The following is a 19,330-nucleotide window of genomic DNA, read 5'->3' on the forward strand; positions in this document are numbered from 1 at the left end:
TTGTACGCAATCTACGATAAAGTATCTTTCGCACAACGAATATTTTAAGTAATGTCATATAGAGATAGAGTTTACCTAAGATAGTTTGTTACTTCATACTTCCTCCGTTTTTATTTTATTGCACTATTAGGACTTTTACACTATTCACTTAATCTTCTTTGACCATCATTTGTGATTGATCCGTTAGGAAAAATACAGTCATGTGGGATCTAGTTAGATTCGTCTCAAAATCATCTTTTCAAATATCAAATTTTTATAATTTTTACAAAAGTATAATTGAAGATATTAATAGCTAAAGTAATGAAATGGCAAGCGTGAGATCCCTCATGATGCAATAAAAAAAAAAACGGAGGAAGTATTAATAAGCAGAACTAAAGTAATGTCAATTAACTTAAAAGATAGAGTCAGGTAAAAACATGCTCTTTCTAAGGAAGTGATTCAAAGAAAGGATCCAATTGAATTCACCTTTGCTTTATTGTTGATGTGTGCATTTTTTTTTGGTGTGTGTTTTTAGAGGGCCATAACGGTTGATGATGAGAAGCGATTCTAAGGTCTCATAAAATCGAAAAAGAAGCTTTAACCAGAGGCAGAGTTATCCCACTATCTCTTGACACGTGCATTTCCTTAGAGTTATCCCACAAGACTCTAGCTCACTAGTCCACCACCTTATCTTTTCGTTGCTTATTGAACCTTGAAAGTGGTCAAGAAGGGTTTTTTTTATTTTTATTTTTTTTATTTTTTATTTTTAAAGAAGGTTTCTTTTTTATGGTCAAGAAAGTGAAGTTGATTTTTTTTTTTTTAAAATAAAAATTCAACTACGAAGTAGTTCGTACATACTCGTACTTGTGGGAAAAAAAAAAAAAAAAAAAAAAGTTGATTATCATTTTCTCTCTCCTCTCCCTTCACAACTAAACAGGGAGCCGTTAACCATAGCTATATCCACTCCCTCACTTCAGTCTCATAATCGATTATTATTATATCTAATTTCCAGTTTTTTGGTTAGTTTTTTTTTTTTTTTTTTTTTTTTTTTTAATAATTGATTGTTATCTTTGTTTTGTTCAATCTTTGCTTCAGAATTCTGAATTTTGCTCATTATTACTGTTTATCACAACTTTCTTTTAATAATTTGTATTGGATGACATTAAATAAGATAATTGTTTTGATTGTTAATTACCAGTAATTGCTGAATTGATTTGCTCAATTGTTGAGTTTGGTTGTTGATGGGTTTGAACTTTGAGCTTGTTTGGGAATTAGGGTTTCAATTTGCTCTTATATTCTGTTTCTACAAATTTAATGGATTAGCAGAAAAATGTTAGGTGAATTAGTAACTTAATTAGATAAGGCAGTTTGTTAATTACCTAGTATCAAGTTATTCATTAACAATACTCCGAAGTAATTAAAAATATATTCAAGTGAGATCTTGTTAATTTTGCCTCGTTTTAAATACGGAGTACTATTCTGTAACATTTTTATTCATAATTTATAAATTATGTGCAGCAGTATGTATCTGAAGATAATAAAGCGCAAGCATGTACATTGAATATTTTGCTAAAAATGCTAATTGAAATAAAAATAGTACTCCTTAATGATAAAATAGCGGTATTTATATTTAATGAACTAATTTTGTATTTGAATTGGTGATTTCAGAAGTACCAACTTTTTGTTTGAGGAAATTAAAGTCAGTGAAACAAAGGCAGAATCTACTTTAATTTGGAAGTTTTGGTGAGGAGCATCTATGCCCATGGAAGCCAATGGTAACGCCTTCGTAATCTTCTTGATTTATGAGGGTAGGGAGTAAACAATAAGTTTTGGTGAAACTAATTACAGGGCAAAAAGCTTCGAATCCGGGTGCTAGGCTTGCAAGCCTTTTGACAAAGAGAGAAAAGCTTCAAGATGAGCTTCGGAATATTGAAAAACAGGTATCCATTCCTAATTGAAATATGTAATAATGTGCATTGCAGTACTGTGCATTTAATTTGAAGCTTTTTTGCTCGCTTACATGTTGGTAGGTGTTCGAGTTGGAGACCACCTATTTGCAAGATTCAAACCATTTTGGGCATGTTTTGAAAGGTTTTGAAGGGTTCTTAGGTTCATCAAAGTCTGCAACAAAGTACAAGTTAAAATATGTTTTAATGTTTCTGTTTTATTTATTTATTACACTTGACCATAAATGGTTGTATGACTTGTATCTCTTTATTTTCATACAAGTATTGAGGGGAAAGAAAAATGGATTAATGAAGGGCAGGATTTTGTAGTGTTATCAGGAAGTATATTTTTATATCTAAATTAAAGGGTTGAAAAAAATGGAATAAGAGGATAATACTTTTTAGTAGAAGGGAGATGGAAGAGGATAGATAGCTTGATCAAACGAGGCAAACAAATAGATAGCCGACTGAGGAGAAAGAATTATATAGAATGTAGATTTCTGAAAGGTGGAGACGTGGATTACCCCTGAAAGGCTTTTTTCGTGTATTCATGGGCACACACACACACACACTTACTCACACATAGAGGGAAAGTGGAAGAAAGAGTGAGATGCATCCCAACCTTGAGAGGCTTCTTAGCTATTGTAAGTGCAGGTTGTCTAGGAAGCTATTACTTTTGCTGTAACCGTACTATTAGATAACAACATGCTTACTAAACAACATGCTTACTATCAAAACACACACACACACACAAAATGCTTGAAGCTTGCCTATTATTATAGAGTAAGTTGGTTGAATGATGCCCAAATTTAGAATCTCGGGAAGAAAACATGTTTCTGGGAAAAGCTAACTTGCAGGGCCTGTCAATGAACTGTTCTACGCCCAATTCACTAGAGAGCACCCCCCCCCCCCCCCCCCCTCTTTAATTTTTTACATTCATATACTTTAGAATGTGGTTCTGGATTTTGTAAGAATCACTTCTTTAATTTTGTCTGTAGCTTGAAGAGGCCCAGGAAGTTTCAACCAGAAGATAGAATCTTCTCTTTGTCTTCTGTCACCTCGCCTGCTGTACGTAAATTTTTATTCTGCTACTTTGACAGTGAATTATCTATATTTCCCTACTGGCCAAAGTATCTTTGTTGATAATTCTGCTTTAAAGTATAGAATTTTGTACAAAGTATAAGGGATTATGCTATGTGTAACCATCACTTTCTCATCATACAAGTAGGGGCTCACTGAATTTCGCTATTTGGATGAAGAGTATCACTAAATTGAGTCCATGTCAGTTTGTTCAGAGACATTTGCGAATCAAATTGTAATTACAACCTTACAAAATTTACTAATTAATTAGTAAATTTTATGAAATTGCCAAATTTTTGCTTGCTGATCTATTTAGCATTTAGGTCTTCACTCTCACCAAGAACATTTATGAGAGCTTGTGCCACAGTTTATGCGGGGTCAGTGGTTACTCTGTAGTCTGTTCTGCTCTTACATGAACCAATATCCTTAGTTATGCATAGGCCTTAATTACCTATGAATAGCTAGCAATGTAAGATCACTGAAGACAGGGGCTCTATGCTATGAATCAACCTAATCCAACCCCAATCCAAGTTTACTCAAGGAGACGCAAGAAGACAGGAGCAGGACAGCAATAGCAAGCAATTTCAGACAAGAATTTCAGAGCAGCAAAAGAGGACAAAATTAATTATTATTCCACTAAATAGTATGGTAAAGGAATGTAATTGTGTATAGCCAATTTGGCAGAATAGTACAACTTGTTTTATTTGCTAGGTTACTTGGGGAAGGGGGAGTGTCTAGTATATAAGAGAATCGAGAGAATGAAAAGGGTATGTGAGTTTTGTGTAATCTTAGCAGTAGTAGCTGTAGTAGTGTAGCCTCCAAGCTTTCAGCTTTATAGTAATAGCTGGTGAGCAATTTTGTAGCCGTTACTCTTGAAAAATTAATCTTAAGTCCCAAGCTTCCTCTGTTTCTTCTTGTATGCACTGTGTGATTGAACCTTGAACCCTGAGTCTATAGCAAGTGGTATCAGAGCAGTTCCGACATGGTGACCCCAACGCTGTCCCAGCGCGCCGACGCCGCCGATGAGAAAATCGGGGAGATAGAAGGCTGGTTGCAATCCATTGAACAGAAATTTGGGATACAGGAAACTCACCTCAAAACGATAGCTGAGAAGCTCGACAACCAGGAGGCCACCATCGAGAAGGCGATTCAGGCGGCAGTGGCCGGAATATTGGAGGCCGAGAGGAAGAGAACCGAAGAGAATCTGGCCAGAACCACCCATCGTTTGGAGGAGCGGTTGGATCGTTTCCGGATGGAGCACGACCGTTTAGCGGCCATCGAGAAAGAGAACAACTTGAAGTTCAGGGAGGAGTTGAAGAGAGCCGCCGGAGGTGGAGGTCAGGGAAACCGACCTCCTCTACCACCACCGGTGCTTAACCAGCCCATTAACCTGGAGGGTGAAGGTAGCCATAACCAAGGGTTGGGAGAGAATGAAGTGCGCACTCCGATAAGGAGAGGCTGGAGAGGGGGTGGGCTCGGCGAAGAGGAGCCGTTAGAGTTCGTCACTGCCAGGAGAAGGCGGCGGTGATAATAGAAATCACTGGAAACACCGTAAGCTTGACATGCCAATTTTCGTGGGCGCCGATCCCGACAACTGGCTGCGAAGGGCTGAAATGTTCTTTGAGTTTTATCGGTTACAAGAGAGAGAGAAGTTGGAAGCTGCCGTAGTGGCCATGGATGGCGATGCCTTAAAATGGCTTCAATGGGAGAAGAAGAGGCGGCCGATTAGCGGGTGGTTGGACCTTAAGCAAAGGTTGTTGTGTGAGTTTCGACCCTCTCACTCCGGGTCATTATATGAGCTTGGCGGTGCAACGGGTGGGTACGATGGTGGAATATCGGAGAAGGTATATTGAGTTGGCTGCACCATTAGAGAGGGAATCCCTGAGAACAACATGCTAGCTCAGTTTATAAATGGGTTGAAAGAGGAAGTTAAATCGGAGCTCCGTATGTTGAATCCATTTAATTTGGAAGGAGCCATGGAGCTAGCGGGTCGGATCGAAGAAAAAAATCGGGTTCAACAAATTAAAAGGGCTCCAGCTTTGGGAGCTAGAAATGGGCCGGCCCAAAGCTCGTCTGTGACTCCTAACCCACCAAAATATGGGGCTTCAGGTCTGGTCCAGACTTATGGAGTTCCAAACCACTCCAACTCAAACACCACCCCCAAAACGTGGATCAAAACTTCTGAATCGCAAGGCTCTGTTAACATGGCAGCTTCATCGGGAAATTCTCAAAGCCGAGGAACTGGGCTCACGCGCCGCTTGTCAGGGCAGAAATTCAAGAACGGAGGGCAAAGAATTTGTGTTTTAGGTGTGATGAAAAATGGGGAGTGGGTCATCGGTGTAAGAGGAAGGAGATGAGCGTGCTCTTGGTGGCAGGGGAGGAAGAAGCGACACTAGAAGAGGAGGAGGAAGCGGCGGTGGCCGAGGAGTTAGGTGCGTCCTTGTGTTCAGTAATTGGAATTTCCAATCCAAAAACCATGAAATTGAGAGGGAGCATCGGGGGTAGAGACACGGTGGTGATGGTAGATCCCGGAGCGACGCATAATTTTATATCGCTCCAATTGGTGGCTGATGCAGCAGTGCCGATTACAAAGGGGGGCGTTTTTTGTGTGACGCTTGGAAATGGAGAGATAGTGAGGGGGCAGGGAGTATGTCAAGGCGTGGAGGTAAAATTAAATGGTGAAGTGGTGGTGGAGGAAGACTTCCTGCCGCTTGCTTTGGGGAATGCCGACCTCATTCTCGGCATACAATGGCTTGAAAAATTGGGCTCCGTCACTACTAACTGGAGAACTCACATCATGAAGTTTTGGAAGAATGGGCAATTGATCACTCTAAAAGGGGATCCATCCCTAGAAAAGACACAAGTATCATTGAAGGCTATGATGAGGACCTTATGTAAAGAGAAGCAAGGCCTTTGGGTAGAATTGAGCAGAATTGAGGGGAAGGAAGATATGGAGAAAGAGGCACAAGAGTTATCCCAGCAGCCACCACCTTTTTTAACTGACCTACTGGTTCCAGCATGTTTTTGACATGCCAAGTGGGCTTCCCCCCCACCGGAATCATGAGCACTCCATTGTCCTAAAAGGGGGAAGCGATCCGGTTAGTGTACGGCCGTATCGTTACCCTCAAATACAGAAAGATGAGATCAAAAAACTGATTCAAGAGATGCTTCAAGCGGGCATAATCCGACCTTCCGCAAGCCCCTTCTCAAGCCCGGTAATTCTAGTGAAGAAGAAAGATGGTTCTTGGAGGTTTTGCGTCGATTATCGGGCCTTGAATAAGGAGACGGTACCGGATAAGTTTCCTATTCCGGTAATCGACGAACTACTTGATGAATTACATGGAGCAAAGTGGTTCTCAAAGCTTGACTTGAAATCGGGGTACCACCAAATTCGAGTGAGGGAGGATGACATTCCCAAGACCGCGTTTAGAACGCATGAGGGTCACTATGAATTTTTGGTGATGCCTTTCGGGCTCACCAATGCCCCCGCCACCTTCCAATCCCTAATGAACGAAGTATTCAAGCCATTTTTTAGGAAGTTTGTATTAGTGTTTTTTGATGGCATTTTGGTGTATAGCAAAGGGGAGGAAGAGCATAGAGAGCATGTGAAGTTAGTGTTGGAGTTGTTGTCTCAACATCACTTGTATGCTAACTTGAAGAAGTGTGAATTTGGGAAGAGGGAAGTGGCTTATTTGGGTCATGTAATTTCGGAGGAAGGAGTAGCAATGGATATGGACAAGGTGAAGGCAATTGTGGAATGGGAGGAGCCCAAGAATTTGAAGGAGTTAAGGGGTTTTCTAGGCCTCACCGGGTACTGCCGGAAATTTGTGGCTAATTATGCACAAATAGCTGGGCCTTTAACCACTCAATTGAAGAAAGATAGTTTCGGTTGGAATCAAGAGGCATCACAAGCCTTCTCGGCTTTGAAATCGGCTATGATCACAGCTCCCGTCCTAGCCATGCCTAACTTTCAACTTGAATTTGTCATAGAGACCGATGCCTCGGGGTATGGAGTGGGTGCCGTGATGATGCAACTTGGCAGGCCAATAGCCTACTTTAGCAAGTTGCTTGGGGTAAGGAATCGAGCTAAATCAATTTATGAAAAAGAGCTAATGGCTATTAGTTTGGCGGTCATGAAATGGAGGCACTATCTCCTAGGAAGGAGGTTCATCATTCGCACCCATCAACAAAGTTTGAGGTTCTTAACCCAACAACGGGAGGTGGGAGGAGAATATCAAAGGTGGATGAGAAAATTGATGGGTATGGACTTTGACATCCAATATAAACCCGGGGCATCAAACCGGGTGGCCGATGCATTATCAAGGAAAGGTGGGGTGCAAGGGGAGCTTGCGACACTGGTTTCCACTCAGGGAGTGGATTGGGCCGAGTTAGAGGTTGAGATATCTAGTGACACTTGGCTTAATGAGCTGAGAAACAAGCTGGCAGCAAACCCAAGTGAGAACAGGGGGTTCTCTTTATGTGGCAGCAGGGTGCTCTATAAAGGGTGCATGGTCATTCCAAGGAATTCGAAATTCATTCCAAGGCTCTTAAAGGAGTATCATGATTTACCTTTGGGAGGGCACGATGGTGAGGTGAAAACCTATCTTAGGGTGGCTACGGACTGGTTTTGGCCGAACATGAGGAAGGGTGTGGGGGAATATGTGCGGTTATGTGAAGTTTGCCAAAGAAGCAAAACAACACCCCAAGCTCCTGCCGGTCTATTGCAACCACTGCCCGTGCCGGAAGTGGTGTGGGAGGACATCTCCATGGACTTCATAGAGGGGTTGCCGCTCTCTAAGGGGGTTAATGTGATCCTAGTGGTGGTGGATCGGTTGTCTAAGTGCAGCCACTTCATGGGACTTAAGCACCCTTTTAATGCCCTCAAGGTAGCCGATGTGTTTGTAAAAGAGATAGTCCGCTTGCATGGTTTCCCATCCTCTATCGTCTCCGATCGAGACAAGGTCTTCATGAGCCTCTTTTGGAAGGAGCTATTTCGATTACAAGGCACACATCTCAATCGTAGCACTGCATTTCACCCTCAATCGGATGGGCAAACGGAGGTGGTAAACAAATGTTTAGAAGCCTACCTTCGTTGTTTTGTGGCCAGTCAACCGAAAAATTGGGCTCAATGGTTGCCTCGGGCCGAGTACTCGTACAATACCTCTCCACATATCTCAACAAAGATGACTCCATTTAAGGTGGTTTTTGGTCGTGACCCGCCTAAAATCTGGAAAATGAAAGATGATGCCACCATGGTGAAGAGTTTGGAAGAAGGGTTGAAGGAGAGGGATTTAATTTTGGATGAGTTGAAGGTGAATCTCAACAGGGCACAGCAGCTAATGAAGGAGAGCGCTGACAGTAAGCGAAGGGAGTTGGAGTTTCAGGTAGGAGATTGGGTCTACCTGAGAATGCAGCCCTATAGACAGCACTCTTTGGCCAGCCGCCCTTTTGAGAAGCTTGCTGCACGCTATTATGGGCCCTTTGAGGTCATACAACGAGTGGGAAAGGTTGCTTATCGACTGAGATTACCTGAGAGCAGCAGAATCCACTCGGTTTTCCATGTGTCTCAGTTGAAGCGAGCTGTTGGGGATTCACCAGTCAACCCCACTATTCCTGCCCAGCTTACTGCCAACTTGGAGTTGGAGGTGGAACCTGAACAAGTGCTGGCAGTGCGCACCAGGGAGGAACAGGGCAGGAACCGCACTGAAGTGTTGCTCAAATGGATTGGGTTGCCCGAGTTTGAAGCCACATGGGAAGATTTTGAGGCCATTAATTTGCGTTTTCCATCCTTCCACCTTGAGGACAAGGTGGATGTTCCAGGGGGGAGTAAGGCTATGAATCAACCTAATCCAACCCCAATCCAAGTTTACTCAAGGAGACGCAAGAAGACAGGAGCAGGACAGCAATATCAAGCAATTTCAGACAAGAATTTCAGAGCAGCAAAAGAGGACAAAATTAATTATTATTCCACTAAATAGTATGGTAAAGGAATGTAATTGTGTATAGCCCATTTGGCAGAATAGTACAACTTGTTTTATTTGCTAGGTTACTTGGGGAAGGGGGAGTGTCTAGTATATAAGAGAATCGAGAGAATGAAAAGGGTATGTGAGTTTTGTGTAATCTTAGCAGTAGTAGCTGTAGTAGTGTAGCCTCCAAGCTTTCAGCTTTATAGTAATAGCTGGTGAGCAATTTTGTAGCCGTTACTCTTGAAAAATTAATCTTAAGTCCCAAGCTTCCTCTGTTTCTTCTTGTATGCACTGTGTGATTGAACCTTGAACCCTGAGTCTATAGCACTCTACCTGTCGGTCTAATTTACTTGTGTGCCTGACTCAGATTAAACACCGGTGGGGTCAACAGTTCCAAAATTCCTTTATTGTGCATACTTTGTAAGTCCATTCAGTGTTGTTTCTCCCCTCCCATCAAACTGGTGGCTCCTATTTCTTCTCTGTGGCGACCCCTTGCCCTTCGAATACAGGATTCAGATTCATGTCCATAGTCTGCTTGAATGTAAGTCTTGGGATTCTATTCATAGTACGATTGCATTGGTAGTTAGAGCTTCTGTTGTGTAAGCATTGAGCATCTGCTGATGAGTTCATTACCTAGGGTACTTTATAGAAGTACTTGTGAATTTGCAATACCAACAAATGATCTTGTAGGTGAAAAAATCATTTATATTAGGTTTCCAATTGGAGGATTTTGATGGAGCCATGGAGGAGAAAAATGGGTTGATTTTTGCAATGAAGAACTCAATACAGGTCTTAAGAGTGAATGGAATCAAGGTATCTAGTTTCCTTGGCAAGAATGGCAAATTATATACATCCAGGGAATTAAAATGTAAAAGGTTTGTGCGTTTGTCACTTAGGAGCAAAAACTTCAGAATGTCCCTTTATAGGTTACAGGGACTTGCAAATAGTTCCAGACTTGGGTAACCTCTAAGACATTTAAGCTATCTCCTGGTATGGAGTAATAAGGGGTGTAGGACTCAGAAACGAGATATTATTTATTTCTGAGGGTGTGCCCGAGTAAGATCTAGCCCATGGAAAGTAATATCTTAGATTAACTCATCCAAGCCAATCTGTATCAGTGCTCAACTAGACAGTAGTAGCTTTAGTAGTTTAGTGTACTAATATCTAACCAAAATCCACATCTCTACATAACAGCTATGGTCTAAGACAGGAGTTATATGGGCAGCAGGTTGCTAAATACACAAGTAGATCTGATGATGCTAGTAGCACCAGTAAGGTATAATCAGACTCCAGGAAAGGGTTGTAAATGACACCTCTTCGGGGCCCTAAATTTCAAATTTATCAACAAGTGCCTATGTTTGATTATTAGTGATCTTCCTTTTCTTGTTCATTTGCATATTTAGCTTCTTGCCTATTTCACAAAATTTATCCATCTGAATCACACACTCACTTGTACTAGGAGGTATTCCATTGCAATCTTTACGAAGTATGTGACATTGTGAGGCATTATGTCCTGCCACATCTATGTAATACCGGCTTTTTGTAATAAAACATTCCTTTGGGTTTGACATAAAATTGTCTTTTTACAAGTGGGCAAAACATGGAAGATTGACTTATGTTTTACCTTTGCACAACCTTTTGTCCTCTGGAAGAATTCTTGTAGGAGTACATCATATTCCCGTTTTTTTGTGCTTTGAAAATTGAGTGAACAAGATATTACTCATATCAGCATTAATATAACTAAATTCATTTTCTTCACTTATTAATTTATATAGAACAAAGTCCAAATCTTATTCCTTTTTGTTTTGAGTGTGTGTGTGTGTGTGTTTTATGCAATTGTTTGGAAGGAGCATTTTGTTCACATTTTGTCGTTGTTCAGGTTGAAGAGAATGCAGGTGGACGTGATGGTGAGCTTCCACCAAGTTTTTACGCTTTAAAGAGAATTTTTATGATGTTGGTCTGATGGGTTAACATTCTTTTTTGTTAATTTGAACTTCAGATATTGGTCCTGGACGATCAAAGGGTGGAGGCTTACCTACAAATGGACAGTAAGTGTGGTTTCTCATTCGCCTAAAAAGCCAACTTATCTGTTTGCGTTGAACAATGTCTATCTCAAGATCTCTTTATTGTTACTTGTTTTACTATTGCTAGAACTTACAGATTTTCATGACCAGGGGCAAACCAAAGAAGGGAAGGTTTACATCATGAGACGGAATAGGATGTAGGTTGGTAGATGCTCAAATTGTGAGTGAAGATAATGCAGTGCCAGGCCCAATCCAAGTTGCCTTTCATGTGTCTTGCTTTGACCTTCAAAGTAAGTACCTTGTTGATGTAATTAGTGGTTAAAAGAGAGATATGTTCATATGGCAAAAATGTGAGTGATGTTGTTGGGTTGATGGCATTCTGTTGTTGTGTCTTGTTGTAACATTATCTATTGGTAATGAGAAAGCTATTTCTTATTTTTTTTGTTGTTCAGTGCATATTTGTTTCCACTACAGCTTGCAATTGAGCAAAGTTATTTGTTGATTGCTGCTGAAAGTGCTAATGATGATGATATTGTGAAGAGCATAAGTTGGAAAGGGTCATTTTCAGTATACCGTAGCACATATGCTTGAATTCCCACTGTATGCAAGTGTATGTGTGTCCAAATTAAGTCAGTTTCTCTTGAATCTCCTTAAAATTCCAGTTGTATGATGTCCACCTCTATCCCGGAAGGTAAAAGTGTGATCTTTCTTAAGTCATGAATGTCCTTAAGCTTCTATTTCTATGATGTCCACCTCAATCCCAGAAGCAATGTGTATTGTTCAATTCCTTTGAGGCAAATGTTCAAGTCATGCTTATATGAGCTAGCTTGGCTCTTTAGTTGGGCTACTGCTTGAGCTACGGTCTGTTTTAGATGTTTTTTATATGAACAATAGTCAAGTTTGCGCCTGCTAAGCTATTAGCAAGCAAATTAAGTAAATCACTTTTGATTTAATTCCCCTAGTGACCTATTATTAGAGGTACGTTTAAGAAGACTAATGACAGTATATTGACGACTGATAAATACTCGTAATCTAATAGAGAATAGACAGAATTAGAATGTTATTGGCGTGCGGTCTCAATATGTTCATATTGTGGTTTGTCTGTTCGTCCGTATACATTATTGTCCTTGATCTCATTAGTTAGATTTTCTCTCCACATTGCTGATGCACACAAGTTCCTCAGTAATCACAACATCAATTTTCACATCATGTCTAACCAATATAAATTACTGTCACGCCAATTGGCAAATACTATATATTTAAGTATGTTAATCTTATTCTTAAAACACTCGCATAATATTCTGTTTCATTATGCCAAGTGGTGAATACTGAATGTTATGATTGGAAATATCAATAAGGGTTCAGATCCACTACTCTTAACAGTTAGGACACCTCCTTGAGATCTTTCAAGGGTTATGATTCATGGTAGTGAGATGGTGATACCTCTTCAAGGTCAATAGTATAGGACTATAGGTTGCCGAAAACAAGGGGCAGGCCTCCTTCCCTCCTGGTGTTGAAAACTTGAAATAATTTTCTGTAATACTGTTGCTGGGAGGCACCGGCAAAGCCAATTTTGATAGGAAACATTGATAAAACTTTCGAGGGAAAGGGAAGTCTTTTGGTGTTCCTTATCACTTGGTCCTAATCTCACACATTTGTCATATGCTGCGTTGAGAGACCCATTCTAGATAGAAACCCAATCAGAAATACTGTTGAGAATTTGTGGGAAGACTTCAATATAGCCTCCTTAGTCATATTACAGTTTGAAAGAGTTAGTAGGGAAGACTTTGAATTAGCCTACCCAGGTCATTTTCTTTTAGCTACTACACATTCATTGTGGATTTAATTGTGTGTTATCTATTTGTATTTGTTGGTAACATGTCGCTTATAGATGAATATGAACACAGAGAAAACATACTATGTACTGATGTCAGGTGAAAGTGTCCTATTACACTGAAATAGGGATGATGTGAAATTATATGGTTTTGATTATGTTTAGTGACTTTATAAGACTTGTTATATTGTTAATCAGTTTGTGGAATCTAGATGGAGATATAGTTTATTGATGACATAACTGAAGCATTGGATATTTACACTGGTAAAGAAACCTCTTCAGCATAGTGCTACGACGTTAGTAATGGGGAGTCGGCCTTTTGCCCTCCTATCATTGCACGGAATTGTTTTTAAATTTCTCTAGGAAGACATGAAAGTCATTTTAGTCTTTGGTTAATTTATGATCTTTCGGCTAATTTTCTGACTTTTGATGTTTCCTTTGATAAACTTCTCTACTGGTTTAAGAAGTTGTATGTTCTTGCATACTTAATTAGCAGGTAAAGATGTTCAAGTTGAGTGCTTAATTGCTAAAATTAGGAGTGATGCTTGTCAATTGTTGGGTCCTAGATATACTGATTTTGTCAATAGTTTGGTTGATCATCAGTCTATGTTATTTAATTCGGTTTAGTTGAAAAATCTTTAAGATGGCATTGGGCGTCTGAAAGAGGTTGAATGGCCCTTTATTGTGATCAAGTTGTAACAAGTAGATCGCTTGGTGATAGATTTACAGATTGAAAAAGATAGCATGAACACGCGATTCTCTCCCTAGCACGTTGTCTGTTTATGGCTTGTACTCGAGCAATTATATTACTCGACTACTCATATGTGTTCAGGTGTCAGATTATGCTATTTCTTACGAATGAAAAATTTCATGTTTTTGGTCCAAATTGAATTGTAAGTTGCCATACCCCGTACACCCATGTCAGGGAGTGAGGATTCGATACATGTACTTGAGAATCCAAGTACTCTAATACATGTATTCGATACAATACTTTCAAGTTTCAACTAGCCGAAGAGTACCTTTTCTGTACTTGGCTGATCTTGTCTCCTTTACAAGTAATAATTGTTAGATATTTCTGATTAACAAGTGTGTTTACAGTACATCCTTATTAAAGTTTGCTTTGTTGACTTAACTCCCTTTGATGTTCTTAATGTAATCAAACTTTTGACTTTGTCATCGCCTTTAGTTACATTTGTTGATTCATTCTCAAGTATGGTTGTGTTTCTTTCCTTCTGGCTTCGAACGCGCCTTCGAATCGTTGCGTCTGAATTCACTATGCGACCTTTTCTGGAGCAGGTGAATATATCTTTAGTTTGGTGTCTTGTTGCTTCAAGTTGCAGGATAATTACGTTATTTTGATTCATTAAATACATTCAATTTGTGGTAGCAGATAGTCAATTTGTAGTATTGTACTTGATAATTTATTACGGAGTAGTAATTAGTTTTAGCAGATTTGTTTAATGTATTGGTTATCTTTTTCGAGCATAATAGTGTGATGTTCAGAGAATTCGGCTGTTTCAACCAAGAGAATGGGATCAAACACACTTTGTGCATTTTATTATTATTACGTATTATTATTTGAGGACAAAATGTGATGAGCCCTTTAGGGTGTGGATACTGAGCGAAACTTAACCTTGGTGATGCATAACTTGGTGCCTACCATTGTGTTGGATTCGGAGGTAAAGCCTCACGGTGCAATGTGCCAGGTAGCCGGAACAATATTGGTCTAATGGTCTAGTAAAGGAGTATCTCTCACAGTCGTACGGGTGCTTATTGGGATAGCACAAGCAGGACATTGATACAAAATTTTCAATTAGGGTACATAAATAAAGGGATAAAAGTGAATTTTATGTTAACAAATGACTATAAGTAATACAAGGTTATATCATAGAACTTTCTTAATAAATAGTAAATTGTAGGCTTTATTTTACGTTAGGTTTTAATATTGTACTTAGCCTGTGTTTTGCCACGATTACTAACTTGCTTTAAGCTAAATTAGTTAAAATGTTGTTGTCTAACAGAGCCCAATTATTTATTCTTTATATTCGTGGAAAACCGTGGGCCGATGTAAGTAAAATCAATCATATTCAAATAACAGTTTATATAGTCAACAAAAATAAATGCTTGCTTAATTTTTTGGAGAGGCAAATTAAGGTTAGATAAATCGATCAAACACTTACAGCAGTAGTGAATTGTACGATTTGATACACCAAAAATTGACCAAGAAATGCCAAAAGGTGATGTAGGTGAAGTGAACCCTAAAGGTTAAATGTACTACGTATTTTGATTGTTTAGTTAAAATTGACAGGAGCCAACTTTTTGACGAAATATCTACAAATTGAAAAGCAACAAAAATTTGGATCTTTATTTTCTTTGGGATGGCAAACAATTCACCTATATAAACCCAAAAGTTTGAAATAATTGGTCAATTTTGTTGCTAAAATGAGTATATACTCCTCCATCCTCCTATAAAGTTTGAGGCAACTTTTTGTGGTTCAAAGTGTGACAAGATTTTAGATGTTTAACTTTAAAAAGTTTTTTTTACCAACCATATCTTTTGATCTTGAATCACAAGGACCTCTTGTTTTGCTACATAAGTCTATGACAAATTAACAATATGCATCACGTTTATGAGTTAGCATCTAATATGTCAGTTTTATCGTTTCCTCTTTTGAAAATATTGTACTGTATGTATAAATGTATAACTCCATTTGCCAAAAGTAAAATTTTAACTCAATGATGATTATTTTGGTGTCGTATATATATTAACCTCTAAATTCGAATTTTCTCTTATATTAAAACAATCTAAACTTTATGCTAGTCTTTCTACTAATATAAACTAATGTCAAGTAAATGCATATATTTAATTTGCACAATCATCATCAATAGACCTCACTAGCTAGTTAGTGACATCTAATTATTTGGTATAATACATTTGTATTATATCAATTTTATTTTGACTGATGTGTGTATTGGTGTGTTAAGTCAAGAATTAGTTGATTGAATAGATATGAGATAGATGCATTTAATATTACTAAAATGAGGAATCTTAAGTTGAATAAAGGGCATTTGTGTGAGGTTAGACTTAAAGGCAGAGTTTTATGAAGCAAAGCTTGCAAGAAGTGGAAAATCTTGAAACTTCCTACCTTGCTGTTTAATTAAATAAAAGAACTCTACTGATCTAAGCTTTTGAATTTGTGATGATAGTTTTTCATTCAATGAAAATTCTTTTTTCTTTGACCGAATACTTAGGGCTTGTTCACTTCAGCTTTATTTTAGTTCAGTTCAACTCCAATCTGTTCAGTTTAGCTCCAATAATCAATTCAATTCAGCTCCAATTAGTTCAGTTCAGCTCATAATTTCCTTCTCTCTTAAAAAATTCATTTCAGCTCTATTAAATTCAGTTCATTTCAGTTCAGTTCATTTCAGGTAAAGTTGCTTTTTTGATGGTTAATGTTAAAGCCGGAACAGTTAGCTGATACATATACAAAGTATTGAAAAAATTATTGTAGATTTGTAGTAATGGATGTTGGGTACAAACTAGTTTCACATCTTATTATTAATAAATGAAAATGATCTTTCATGACTTCGAATGTCATTCAATAAATCGGTAAGTATGAGAAGATCAACTTTAGAATTTTGAAATATTATAATTAATTATAAGAAAATTGTTTTTTTAGACACACTAGTCATGATAAGATTTCAAAATTAGTAATTGTCCCTCAAAATAATGATTATTTAGAAACAAACAAAATAAGTATAAGCCCAAAGATAGTATGAGATGTAGACTGTGCAAGCATCCGCTAGGCGCACAAGTGTAAATTAGATTATTAGGCGCCTCGATTTATTTATTTTGACGAACACCTAATAGTAGTATATAAAAATTAGATAATTAATTAAGAAAAAAGATATTTGCAACCCTGAAGACTGTATATAAGAAGCTAAAAGTGAAAATAATAGACAAAAAATAAACATTTATTATACCGATTTTATTCGTAAATTATCGATAAATTCCCACCTTATACTAAAAAATAAAGTATATTAAATGCTTATATATCACTCTCCATTAATTAATTAAAGGTTTCATATGACAGACAAAATTTTGAGAGTTGGTTCACGAACGAATAAAGTTGTTAAAAATAAAACAAAAATATTGTTGACTAATGGACAACTTAAGTCGTCTTAGATAGAATTAGTTCGTTTAATTAGCATTTTTCCGCAATGTTGTTGAAAAGGACCTCTATCAATATTTTGACTCAAAATTTGGTATATTCGAAAATGTGATTTTCAATTTTTATTTATTAGGTTGGACTAAAACTTATGTTGTGTAATTATAGACTGAATTTTTTTTGTGACAGTGAACATCTTACATCTATATAGTACGTACATAGTATGATCCATGCTAAAAATTAGCACAAGTACTGCATTCGTGACTTTTATACAATTGCAAACATAACCTAAAGCAAAATAATCTTTAGTTTGACAAAGTATGTATGGAATACTACGTACGTAATTTTAATACATAGGCATCAACATAATCAAAGAAAGTTTTGTCTTCGCTTTTTAATGATCCTACCTAAATCTTCGAATTTAGCTTCTACGGTCTTAATTATTTTACTAGCATTTCAGTATACTATACTCCATATTATTTTTATGTGTAGTTTGGCCACCCTAATAAAAGATTTCTAGTTCCGCCACCGAATATCATCCCATTTGTTGAATCAATTGAACCCTATATTCTTTTGATTAGAAAATCAATAATAAAAAAATAAAAAATAGGTAGGGAAATTTTTAGAAATGGACAAGGTGGGACCAATAACAAAGACTTGAAAAAAAAAAAAATACTCGTAATGTTTACCATTATTCTCCGATCTAATTTTATAAGTCATCAAAACAATATATAAATATACTACAGTACGAATAATGTTATATCACCATTTGTCATCATTTGATCTTTAATAAGCTTTAAGCTACTCGGTAGTTAAAATGATACTCACATTAAAACAAAAAAAAAAAGGTGTCAATCAATATTTCTTGAACCCAAAGCCTCTGCCTCTCACTTCAAAAGCAAGAAATCACCACCTAATGTATGTAGTTATTTTGTCTAGTTTATCAAACCAACCTATAATACAAAATTTCTTAATCTCTTATACATTACTATAATGATTCAACGGATGGCATACACACAAATACACAATATCAATTATCATCAATTTATTATACATGTATTTATTCATGTATTTATTTCTCAAAAAAATCTAGTACAATAGTAGTTAGCAAAAGTTCAAGGGCTGCTCAATGACTCTTAAATACCATTATATTAGTATAATTAATGTACGTAATATATACTCGTATTTAATTAAATAATTTCTTTTTACACGAGAGCTATAATAATTTTGACCAAAAAGTTGAGCACAACAGTTGCAATAAGAAATTCTGGTAAAAAAAAGAGAGATATGATTGATAATTGTAAAGAAGATTATGAAAGTAACTAGCTTCCAAATCACGAGCTAAACAATGCATGCATTTATCCATAAATATGTAAACTAACAAAATACTTTATGCAACTTGTTTCGCTTAATAATGCACGTGATAATTAGACTAGCTCAAGTAGTCAAGTGGACTGTGAAGAATATTACGAATAGAATAGTATGCATGAAATGGGTTTTAATTTATAATAGAGTAATTAGAGTTGATCATTAGTTGTTAATGTCTGTTATTTATTTATTTATCTATTAACTTTATTTTTTGGTAGTACTTTAATTAGCCTTTTAGGGTTGAATATAATTTGTATTTGTATTCCATTTGATGAATCGATGACCATCTTTTCTATTTGGGGATGCTTTGAAATGATTATTAATTTATTATACAGACCAAATCATTAAACTATTTAGGAATTCATAACTTTATAAATTTTAGACATGTTGAAGTATAAACTTCTCAAACAACACATGTAACTGTTTTACATTGAGAAAAGACAAGAAAGTTAAACGCTTTATAAGGCTCATTAAGGGGCTACGTACTCCTCCTATTGCCATATGATTTTAAGATGACCCCTTTCGGTCTTATAAAGTGGACTCTTTCTAGGTTGCAGGTGCGACCCAAACCCGTATTTAACAGTTAATATATGAAGATCAAATATATACGAAGGTAATGTTACAACGGAGTAACGACGAAGTGTGAAAAATACAAGATGATTATCTTAAATCATAATCGATGGTAATTAAAGGAATAATTAGGGGTGATATTTAAGATTAAATGTTTCTCTTCCCATTGAAAAAAGCTTCAATTGAAAGAAATTTTAACTTGATTCGATCGAAACTCGACTCAACTTGAGACTTTCACGAGCATGAGTTGAGCATTTTCTTACTCAGCTTGCTAAAATTGTAAATAACTTGATAAATTTTTTTTATTATTATTTTATTGTGAAAATAGTTAACTTCATATAAAGTGAAAGTTGATAATCTTGAAACTTAATAAGATGAGCAAAATAATTTATTG

At 37.1% G+C, this 19,330-nt stretch overlaps 1 protein-coding gene across 3 annotated transcripts; it reads left to right on the plus strand.

The window, feature by feature from the left end:
* Positions 1–838: 838 nt before the first annotated feature.
* Positions 839–11,430, plus strand: LOC145631757 (uncharacterized). Of its 3 annotated transcripts, XM_081683927.1 has the most exons (8): positions 839–998; positions 1,648–1,754; positions 1,828–1,919; positions 2,010–2,110; positions 2,924–2,993; positions 10,851–10,878; positions 10,971–11,019; positions 11,146–11,430. In XM_081683927.1, exons 2-8 carry the CDS (start codon positions 1,736–1,738, stop codon positions 11,177–11,179), a joined length of 393 nt encoding a protein of 130 aa, XP_081540053.1. In that variant the 5' UTR covers positions 839–998; positions 1,648–1,735; the 3' UTR covers positions 11,180–11,430. The 3 variants fall into 3 exon arrangements, with proteins under 3 accessions (XP_081540053.1, XP_081540055.1, XP_081540054.1); XM_081683929.1 differs by lacking the exon at positions 2,924–2,993; XM_081683928.1 differs by lacking the exons at positions 10,851–10,878; positions 10,971–11,019; positions 11,146–11,430 and adding an exon at positions 9,339–10,834.
* The last annotated feature ends 7,900 nt before the right edge of the window (positions 11,431–19,330 follow it).

The sequence above is a fragment of the Chenopodium album genome, chromosome 5 (assembly GCF_948465745.1).
Source record: "Chenopodium album chromosome 5, dcCheAlbu1.1, whole genome shotgun sequence".
Taxonomy (NCBI): domain Eukaryota; kingdom Viridiplantae; phylum Streptophyta; class Magnoliopsida; order Caryophyllales; family Amaranthaceae; genus Chenopodium; species Chenopodium album.

Bases quoted from the DNA above. Each gene is read 5' to 3' on its own strand.
- LOC145631757 (XM_081683927.1), top strand. The intron at 1,920-2,009 runs GTATCCATTCCT...ACATGTTGGTAG, and splicing joins TTCGGAATATTGAAAAACAG to GTGTTCGAGTTGGAGACCAC. The intron at 2,111-2,923 runs GTACAAGTTAAA...TTTTGTCTGTAG, and splicing joins TCATCAAAGTCTGCAACAAA to CTTGAAGAGGCCCAGGAAGT.